Here is an 11,386-nt window from a genome sequence, read left to right as displayed (position 1 = left end):
TCACTCGGCTAAAGCAGCAAACAAGCCAAATCTTTGGTGTTTACTTTGGTAGTTCTTTAAAACGCAAGAGGCTGATTTGAATAATTCAAATACTTTGAATATCCAAAGTCCTTAGATTGATTAGAAACATTATTATTTGGGTGATTTTAGGTACTTCAACGATTAAGAATCGTTTAATGAGTGGCAATACAGAGGATATGGGCCCTAAAATCAGCCTAGATGAAAACATACTGCTGTGGTGTAGTGAATTCTTATGAGCTTGCGCGTAAGGGAACGTCAAAATGTACAACATACAATATGAGAATCGTAAATATACTTGTAAGGACACTATTTAAACGTATAAGCATGAATGAAAGCTAATTTGTTTTCCCTCACCCAAATGTAATGAAACTAAAGCAAGATAAGTCAAACTCCAGTTAGCTGCGAGATTTGAACTAGGTAAAGAGTAAAGTTTGTGAAGTCTAAGATAGTACACCCCATAAGAGAAAACCAAACGCTGATAGGGAAAACCTTGAAAGGGTTCAAGTATCTTAGGTAAACAGGAAACAACAATAATACAAATAACTTGCCACTATCTTTGCAATGGCTTTTATAGTGTTCTAACAGGCCTGAGCGCAGCTAAACAATAGCCTACCACACATTTTTACATATTCTAAAATTTTATCAAATCCTGTAGGCATTACTAATAATGAATACTACTAAATATATATATTACTAATCCTAGTGTACTCGATAATACATTTACACATTTAACATGAACCGTACTTAGCCTAACTTTTAATGGTGCCTATGTGCTATGTGTAACTAGTAAACAAGCTTCAATTAAAACAATATTTATTAAGAATTTATTATTTCTTTAACCATTGTGCCAGTCTGATGGCTCACATTCACTTCATCAAACATACACAGAAATAGTTTGTTTACCCTTTTCAAGTCGTCGTCATTTTATATATATTTAAATAACTGTATCATTATGCCATCAATTCATAATCCCACGAAAATCAATGAAGCCTAAAAAAATCTTATGGCCTTGCCAAATTTATGCTTTTATACGAGTGACTAATATGAAAAACTGTGTATTATGAAGAGTTGATGCTAAATTTCATTTTGATTATGTAAACCATCCACATTTTGCTATTTAATTTTAATCAACCTAAATAAATTATTCGTAAAACGACTGACGGGGCTGATCCATTGTTCCATATTTCACCAGCCATCGTCTTCTTCTTTTATTATTATTATTATCAAACAGCATTTTAACCGTTGGTCTGAAACTAGTCTATTGCTATACCACCAAATCAAAATGCATTTGTAAAATTGCCTTTTTATTTAGCCTACTATATTTATACGAACCACTCAATAAAGCGGACGCGTCAGAATCAAATTAAAGATGATATCAGGATAAGACACGCAAAGTTCTCCACTCTTCTAGTCGACGTAATAATTAGAATTATGCTTATGAAACAAAATTACAGTGCAATGTTGCAAACACTTACCATTCAAGATGTGTCTAAAAAGAAAATCAAGACTCGGGGAACCCTGTCCACTAGTTCAAACGCGAAAGGGGAAGCCTACGCTAGTGCAAACGCCTGTCATGTCAAACTTGTCAGCCAATAGAAAAACAACATGGAAGTACCTCGCTGTGTGATTGGCTGGCAGCACCTCGTTTAGGAGACATGTGTAAATGGCCAGCCCACCATTTTCAGGATTGAAATGTAAGCCTGTGTTCCCTGCCATAAGGAAACAGAAGGCGAATTTTCCTCTCTTGCAACTAATCGCTATCACATCCGTCTCGGACGCTTAATTTTCATCTGCATCGGCTTCGGTGCAATAATTACCAGCTAAACTGGACTCGGAACAGGTCAGAATAGGACAGCATAGTGAAGTTTCTTTTTTCCTCGGGAGGCTAAACGCAATGGGTAAGATCTATATTCATGTTTTCCCACATGGGAGCGGGCATGCATTAACACATTTGAGGGGAAAAAAAACTGTTCGACATATAAGTAATATATAGTTCAGTTCTTGACTCAAAACTGTTAAAACGACTGATGCTTCGATCGTCATTTCGGAAATTAGAATGGCACATTGCTGCGATTGTGCGTAATCGCGTCCAAAACGTGCCTAAGTTACCGAATGTACAATTTCGTGTATCATGACAGAATTTGTTTTGTGACACTTAGCTTTTTGCAGTAAACATTGACAGAGAAGCAAACACGATCTTTAATTGAAAGCAAACACAAAACATAGATAAATCGAATTTAATCGAAAATGAATCCGACGTACTGAAATATTAAAGTTTAACGATCCATTGCCTAGGTATATCTGATGTTTTATGCTATTTTTTTCTTTTATATATCTGCATAACTAGAGCCAGCCTTTGGGGAGGTGAACCAACTAGGCGGTGTTTTTGTCAACGGAAGACCCCTACCCAATGCCATCCGGCTCAGGATAGTAGAGTTGGCCCAGTTGGGCATCAGGCCTTGTGACATCAGCAGGCAGCTCCGCGTCTCCCACGGCTGCGTGAGCAAGATTCTGGCTCGGTACAACGAAACCGGCTCAATACTTCCCGGTGCAATCGGCGGCAGTAAACCGAGGGTCACGACCCCAAACGTAGTCAAGCACATTAGGACTTACAAGCAACGGGACCCTGGTATTTTCGCATGGGAGATTCGAGACAGACTGCTCGCGGACGGCGTATGTGATAAATTTAATTTGCCCTCTGTCAGCTCAATTAGTAGGATTCTCCGCAACAAGATCGGGAATCTGTCTCAACAGAACCAGTACGAGTCGAGCAAACAGGCCTCTCATCCTCAACCTCAACCCACCATACCCTACAACCACCTGTATTCGTATCCAACTCCAATAGCAGCCGCTGGGACTAAAGTACCAACTCCGCCTGGCATGCCCACTCTTCCTGGACATATGGCAATGCATAGGATATGGCCTTCCTCTCATTCTGTTACAGATATTCTGGGCATTCGATCAATAACGGAGCAGCAAAGTAAGCATCCTCTCAGTTTTTGGTAATACAAACTTTGTCCTTGTTTTTGTGTGTCTGTGGACATGCCAAAAGACTGTTCTCAGGCCTGTCAAAGCGTGTGTGACATTTTGTGCATGTCTGTGTTTCTCAAATGAAATTAAATGAGATGTTTTTGTAGCGATGGACTGACTAAAACGTAAGTTGTTGAAATTAAAAGCTATACAAAAGTCGATAATTTTATTGGACGCAATTATTTAACAAGTCCGCAAAATTTTAAATACGAACAAATTTTTAAAGCGATGTGGGATGATTCAAACATTGTGCTGAAATGTTTGCAGAAGCTCCACGTTTGCAATAAAACAGACGGTTTAAGGCTTTTAGTAATAATTATATAGCGGATGTGGAATATAACGAAGAATTGGCCCAGCCAAGAGGAAAAAAATGCTTTTTAAGGCCAGCAGCGTTATATAGGCTACTAGGGCCCACATTTTACACGATTTATTTCAAGTACATTTTTTTTAAAAACAATTTGCGAATGCCTACACAGCAAGGCTTTTCATTAGCCTAAGCATGTTATGGACTTGAATTGAGGCCGAACGTTTTATTTTCTTCAATTAACGACTTCAATTATGTCGGTCATTTAGTGAATATTAAAATTATCTTAAGGAAACGTGGAAACGGAATAACATTATATGCAACCTTGATAAATCTGTTTGTTTGCCTTATCCTGTTGTTTTATGCGTACAGTATCATGTAAAGGCCGCAGCCTGTCTTATTTAATTGTAGTTGTTCGCCTTTTCAAAGGCAGTGTTGACAATAATGCTTCAAACGCAGATGAGGATATTGAGTTTAGGCGGCCTTTATTAACCAATACTGCATTTCTAAACGATAAGCAGATGTTTACGGCAGCTTTTGAAAACGTAAATAAAGTATGATCTTGGAAAACTGAAAAACGTGTAGCGTGCAACTGTTTCACTATTTACAACATTAGTGAAGCAAATACGAAACGTACTTTCGAGGAGGGTTTGACAGGAAGAATGCATGCTGAAAACTTTTAGACAGTTTGTCATGATTTAGAGTTCACCTACAACCAATGGAGCAACTCTCTTTTTTTCTTTCGTACACACACAGACACTGAGTAATGGTTGTTCATGCTCAAACATCATCGGGTCTTCAAGCTAAGTAACCTGTGCATTTTAATTACATTTTCTTTTTGAAACTGTAGATTTGTTTAACGTAATCGACCTTTTTAAAATATAAGAGCGACTACACGTGATCCCCGAATGATCGATGTGCATAAGCTACAGAACAGTTTGTAAAAATGTCGTATTGTTGTGTCGTATTCCTGGTTATGCTTTGAGAACAATACAAAGATGCACACATAGATCCACACGTGATGGAATGGGGGAAATCTACTTTGTGGCCCTCTCAGGTTACAACACTGGTGGGCTTGCTTTTCCAATTTCAAACTTTAGGAACCGTGTATAATATAATATCCATCAGGCACAAAGGGGAAACGGTTAAAGTAAATCTAATTTGTCCTCCCAGGAAGACGCTGGGTAAATGTTCAGCAGGACTTCTTGTATTGTGAGCATCAGAAAGAATTAACCATCTCAACTCACATCCTGGTGTGTTTTCATTCGTATGAACAGGAAGAGCGCCGTTGTGACTTATAAAATAAGTTGATAAAACGTATGATCTCCTTATAAGTATTATTGCATACAAAAATGTGTCTTGATGTATTTTAATGATACAGTCTGCACACGCTGTTATTATATGACACTATATACATAACGTGTGTCTACGTGTGTTGTCAGTACAGCAGATTGTACTGAATAAGTACTTCTTGTGGCAGTTCTCCTCCCCACGCTTGTCCTGTCTGACTCTAGTCTTCCATGTTTCTGTTTTGCCCCCCAGTTAGTGACAATCCGTCCTTTCCCAGCGCCAAACTAGAAGAATGGAGAGCTATTAACAGGAGTAATTTTTCACCAGCGAATTCTCCACTAGTCAATGGTGTGGATAAGCCTCACTTAGAACCTGAAGCAAAATACAACCAGGTAAAAAATGCCTCTTCTAGGTATCCAGGTAAAAAGCCAATCTAAAAAAAGAAGAAGAAAAATCAAATTCGCCTAATTAAAAGTTATTTAAAAAAATGAAAACATATATATGTTTTTTTTTCACTTTGTAATTCCCTGTGTGTGTGTGTGTGTGTGTGTGTGTGTGTGTGTGTGTGTGTGTGTGTGTGTGTGTGTGTGTGTGTGTGTCGGTCTGTGTTTTGGCGTGTGTTTTGGAGTGGGTGGGCATACTGTACGAGGCCGTGTACAACGTGTGGGTCAATGGGTTTTGTTTGCTTTTTTATGACGTATTTACAAATTAACTTTAGTAATGCACGTTTCCATTTTATTAAAACGAACTACGACATTTACGTGTCTATGTATACGCGCAGCTGTTAAATATGTTGGACTATTGGTGCTTTTTGTAAAAAAAAAAAAAAAAAAATTTAATGGGTGTATTTCCCACGTATTAAAATGTGTGTATATATATGTTTTTTTTTCTTTAAATGTGAGTGCGTATTAATGTGGCAAATAAAATGGTAATAAAGGTTGTCATATAAATAATTTAAATATCAGTAAACAGTATTTTTATCCTGCTTTTTCCTGATAAAAACGTATAAATATATATTGCGGTTTCTTTTACTTCATAGCCAAACAACGTTTTTCTAATACCTAACGAAGTTATTTTATCCCCTAAGAAATATTTGTCCAGATAAATGATTTGCACTTTTTTTTAATGTAACACGTGTATATGCAAGACGAGCAAAAGAAAAAAATAGTACAGACATACTGTTAGATATTATTAGTTGTTTATAACAAAAGCTACAATTCAACAATAGCTCTATTAAAATTTTAAATATTTCGTGTACAGATAAAGTCCTGTTGTTGCTTATTGTTTTATTAACGCTTTAATGCACTGATGTGCATTAATAAATATACGCAAACATAGCTAACAATAAATGATTATAACAATAAATTATTAGTAGTAATTATGTAAGTGAGTGTTGGGTTTTTAATGCAGTCTTCCATTTGAAGCCACTTGTCTTTAGTCATGAAACTGCCTATGCATTATATTCGTTTTAATTAGCACTTAAACGTGAACATTATTACAATATGTATTCTCTGTTCACTAGAAACCACCGATTGCTAAACCTCTTACCTCCATATGTTTTCAATGAAGGTAGTTCTCAGATAGATATTATCATTATTATTATCATAATTATTCATATAGGTTATTAAGAAATGCCTCTGGCTCGAGGCTGTTGTTCTTGATATTCGAGTGCTGCTGCACACTTCAGGTCCGTGCCGACATGTTGAACACAAACGCTGTATTTGTCAAGAATCTCGTGCACTTGAATCAAAAAGGAGAGCGTTCGCGGACAATGGAGGGGACTGACGAATTATTTATTCCCGCACTGCTGGGCAGCAACAAACAGATTGACATCGTTTATTGTGGGTCTTTGAGATTTATGTGTCGTAGAATTCGATGAAAAAAATCGTTATTACTGATGCTGAAACATTGTTTTGGCGGAAATTATGCGTAGGCTATACTGATTGGAACCTAAAATTCAGAGTACATTTTGCTTACGAAATGAAGATTGTAAGCTTCAGATAGATGATGAATAGCACTGACTACTGAATGTTTGAGTCTGTCATCTTAGATAAATGATCAGATATCACGATTCAGACCGGCTTACGCAATAAATGAGGACACTTAACAGATAAATGGCTGTGGTTTAAATAGGTTATTTATATCTGTCAGAAAGCATGTCAGCTTGAAACCCGAAAATATATAATTAAAAAACAAGAAAGAGTACCGAAGACTAAAAGTACTTTTAATAAACAAATTGTTTTGCGTATTTCATAAATTAAACTGATACATGTGTGTAGACTAATAATAGAATATCTATTATTATTAATTATATACTCGATATTATTTGGCTAATTTTTTTCAGAAAAAGTTTGTATCATCCCAGATGCATACATTACAAATCTAATTACTTTTTTTTATTATTTTATTTTACATTTTGTGGGGTCACAAAAACAATGACGCATATGTTTATTATGTGAAATATTTGGACAAGGCATAATGACATAATTAACAGAAACATAGAAACACCAGTTCAAGGATTAGGAGAAGTCTTAGATATGTATTTGTTTTGTTTTATGTTTACTCTTATGTTTATGTTATTTAATGGTAATTATAAAGACTAGCTTACGATGCCGGAAGATATCAAAAACACTGAGTGAAAAACTTGATATGTTCATGAAGGACCGAAATACATACAACTCGATCGAAGAAAATATTATTTTGCTATATTTTGTCTCGAGGCTTAGATAACCTGTCTCGGCGTATTTTCGTCAGCTCCTCGGTGAAACTTTGCTGTTATTGCAATGTATTAAAATGTTGTTTGAAAAAAATAGTTTGCTTGCACAGGTATGCCTTATCCTACATTATCTGTGATAGCAACACCAACGGCGTGCAATTGATGCAAATTAAATGTAACATTTGCACGAATATATTATAACATTTTAGAAAAACAACTTTCCTTATTGCGCACTAGTTTAAAATGAACTCCGACGACTTCGATCTCAGCAACACTTTCTTAACGATCATAAAAGTTCATCACATAATTTAAGTCTGATATAAACGAAAATAAAGCGATGACCCACTAAAACAGCCACTTTGACCTGCTCATGTGTGGGCCTGTTTGTCTCATATAGGCAACTGTACCTTTCACTGATGGTCAATGAACCGTCCGAACTTTTGACTTCACTTGAACATTTTTTAAAATCCTTATGAATTCATCATTATACATTTTTAAAGCGTTTCATTTTTAAAAGTCAGGTTTTACCACACACCTCTGTCAGTTTAACTTAATTTCGTTTTTGTTTTATTAGTTTGCGCATGACTTGCAACGAATGCTTTTCGTGCACAATGCAAATGTGGCTTGTTTTCTGTGCTGTTTATTAAATGAATACCATATCCATGCATGTATCTACATGTGTGCAATAGCGCTAAAGGTCAAGAATGTTATAGCGAGTAAATCACGGGCAAATTCTTACTCTGCAACAAAGGCGATTTCATCTGTGCAAAACATTTCCAGTAGTCAAAGACCACCCTGCCTCAGAATTTCTTCCCTTTATGCTGAAAAGCCTTGGTGAATTGCTCTCATCCTGAACTGATATTGACAATCTGCCAATGTGTTACAGACTTGCATTTCCCTCAATGTAGCTTTTCCATTTTCCAATCTTGTCCTATCCACAGACTCTCCAAAGACTCTGTTTAACGTTCACATGACACCATCTCATCCTCGCTAGATATCTTTATGTCCTTCTCTGTGGCCGTGTGTGGTCTGTCTCCAGAAGTCTTACCCTCCCTGCTCTCTGTTTTCTAGACGCCGAATGGATTGCCCACAGTGAACAGTTATGTCACAGCTCCCAGCATCCATCATTACCACCCTCCCACCCAAGTGTCACCCTACATGGGGTACAGCGGCACCACGTCGGCCTATGTGACCGGCCCCACATGGCAGCCGCCCAGTGGCAGTGCTCTCTCTCCCCACAGCTGTGACATTAGCAGCCCGCTGGCATTCAAGAGCATGAGTGCCACACGAGACTCCGTCCATTCGCTGGTGGCTTCAGCTCTATGACTGTACTATGAGAATCAGTGTGGGGTAACAAGCAACAGTCTGGCTCGTTCTACATGGACCAATCACTTTACAATATTTATAAAAGACTTGGTGGACGAGCCATGGATGCCCACATTATTTTGCTCCATATCAGAGTCTCATGGATATGAAAAGGTGTTCATTTCTGATCTGAGCAGAGGATTGAGCAGTAAAAACATCGGTGCACTTGGTCTGGTAGTGGTGGGCTTTCCTCATTAAACTGCATCATCACTTCACCTGAGTTCAGTTTTGGTGCTTCTCTCTGTGAAAACATTGTTCTTGTATTTTTCCAAGAAAACTAATTGAATAGGCAAATCTCATGTAAAACAACTGAGCAGTTTGCATTGTTTTTGTTGTTGTTGATGATGTTCAGGGTGTTAAAAATGCTGATGTCTAAATGTTCGGCCTTTTTTAAAATTTTTTTTTATAAAAATCACACTTTTGTCTTTTTGGATACCAGTTTCACTTCACTATACTGTATGCCAGAGCTCTTGGGGAAAAGATGTTACATTTATTTATTAGATTGTAAGGTATGTTGAATGAAGTGCAATTGACATGGGGAGAAAAGGCATTATGTGGGACATTGACGGACATATGATAACAGGAGCATTCATTCATTCAGGCAAAATTAATGATCAGAGAAGCTGCACACCTCCAGACATTGCACAATGAAATTGAATGTATCTTATTAAAAGAGACATGTGTAAAACTCTGTTACAATTGTCTTTTCTTTTTTATTTGTAAACTAATTTTGATTTCTTGATATCATTAATGATATTGTTTTTATTGATCATTTCATACAATGTTCGTTATGTCTATCAGTTTAATACTATTATAGAGTTACAGTGCTCAGCATAATTGAGTACAGCCCATTTTGAAAATGAATATTTTTATCCATTTCTCAGTGAATATAGGCAAAGTATTTTGGTGCACTTACAGATTTATTATACAGATATATTTATTAAAATAATATTTTTGTCACCAAACATACTTAGAAATAGAAATATCATACAATTAAATTCAAGAAAAACATTGCAAAACAAAATTACAATCTACAAAATTTCAACTAAAATGTAACTTTTTTTTTTGCTTCTCGTGATTTTTCCTCTTTTTCTAATTTGTATTTAATATTTTTCTATAACATATCAATTTGGGTGTACTCGTTTTTGGACCTTTATCAGAGGTTTTTTGTTAGATAAGCTCCAGATTTGGCTTCAGTACTGACTAATCTAATGTATTTGCACAAATATAATATTTTATAGCTTCCTATTAAAAATATTAATTTAAAAGATAGATTTGTGAGGGGTGCACTTATATATGCTGAGCACTGTATTTCAACCTAAACTTTGGTACGTTATGGATAAACTCAACAGTTAGGTAAAAAAAATTTATATAAGTTTAACCCAATTGACTTGTCAATATTTCACACATATTTTGGTTGAAGAAATTTAACATTTTTGGCAGGGTGTAGCCCTTGATGTAATTCTAAATACTAACTGCCACTATTATCACCTAATTGCTCCTCTATTACACCTCTATTACTATTAAAATAATTATAAGATGGCTATTAAAGTTACAGTAAATTTCCACACATTTAATCATATTTTTTTGTTTAGAGATATTAGAATATATGGAAATAACCAAATTCGGTGTCCTGCCTTCCATTAAAATAATGACTTAGAAAAGTTTTATTAATTTAGTAAATGCAAATGTAATTATAAACAGTATTAGCTGTGTTACATGAAAATTCCTGAAAAGCAGGCAGCAAATTTCTAAAAAAAATGGTTTTACAAAAATATATAAATACAGCTAACAAAACATCTAACTAAATCTATAATTAATAATACACACCAGCCGCAATTAATTTAGACCCTGTTTTTAGTTATTTGATTTGCATAGCATATCTTTGAACTTCTACGAAAACACACACGTGCTGCAACATGAACGCACAAACACTATTGCAAGGCATTTCGCTCAGGTGTTACATGAATGGCCATACATTCCTGAGAGCTCTCGTGACTGAGCTTTGTCTAAAGTGGCAATTGATGTGAGACGATTTAAGATAGAAAGGAAAAGCTTATATCGCTGAGGGCTTCATATCATAATGGGGCAAAGCCTCCCAACTGTTTAAACACCCACTGCCTTCATTTTCTGCTGGACAAAAACATGATCAATAAAACAGAATACATCTACAGTCAAAACCCTAACACAAACAGTCCCTAACATTACGATATACATAGACAATCCCCACATGTTGCAGTGCAAACAGTCATTCTGGCAGGCATTGCAGCTTATTTGACTTGGAAAACACTTTCACCCCAACCCCGTGGTCACGGACCGTTGCTTTCAGGATCGAGGTGCTGTTTTGGGCACATATAAACCACCAAAAAGGCAGACACGAAACCACCACAAATAGAGGCCATCGCATGTCACAACTCCCCAGACCCTATTCTATTCAAATTGACAGCTTTGAATGCCATTTTGCCTACTCTGTAGCCACTGATACGGACGTTGGCTTTGCTGACAATACAAACGCATCGACTGTACGCACATATCACAGCCGTTCATTTCACACAGGGTCAACAGACGTACAAAAAGACAGGCCTGTTGGAGAAATATAAACTCAGAGCTTTGGTAAAAAGTTTTTGCAGATTAATCTAACTTTAAAATCACAATTTTTC

The 11,386-nt window shown here is 36.3% G+C and overlaps 1 protein-coding gene across 2 annotated transcripts; it reads left to right on the top strand.

Moving 5' to 3' along the window:
* Positions 1-1,738: 1,738 nt before the first annotated feature.
* On the top strand, positions 1,739-9,414 carry pax9 (paired box 9). 2 transcript variants are annotated; one of them, NM_131298.1, is made up of 4 exons: positions 1,772-1,919; positions 2,369-3,001; positions 4,898-5,037; positions 8,433-9,414. In NM_131298.1, exons 1-4 carry the CDS (start codon positions 1,916-1,918, stop codon positions 8,685-8,687), a joined length of 1,032 nt encoding a protein of 343 aa, NP_571373.1. In that variant the 5' UTR covers positions 1,772-1,915; the 3' UTR covers positions 8,688-9,414. The 2 variants fall into 2 exon arrangements, with proteins under 2 accessions (XP_073783044.1, NP_571373.1); XM_073926943.1 differs by lacking the exon at positions 4,898-5,037 and having other exon boundaries at positions 1,739-1,919.
* The last annotated feature ends 1,972 nt before the right edge of the window (positions 9,415-11,386 follow it).

Source organism: Danio rerio, chromosome 17 (assembly GCF_049306965.1).
Source record: "Danio rerio strain Tuebingen ecotype United States chromosome 17, GRCz12tu, whole genome shotgun sequence".
In the NCBI taxonomy this organism is placed as follows: Eukaryota; Metazoa; Chordata; class Actinopteri; order Cypriniformes; family Danionidae; genus Danio; species Danio rerio.
Note: the sequence above shows the minus strand (reverse complement) of the source record. Positions and strands in the feature narration are given on the sequence as shown.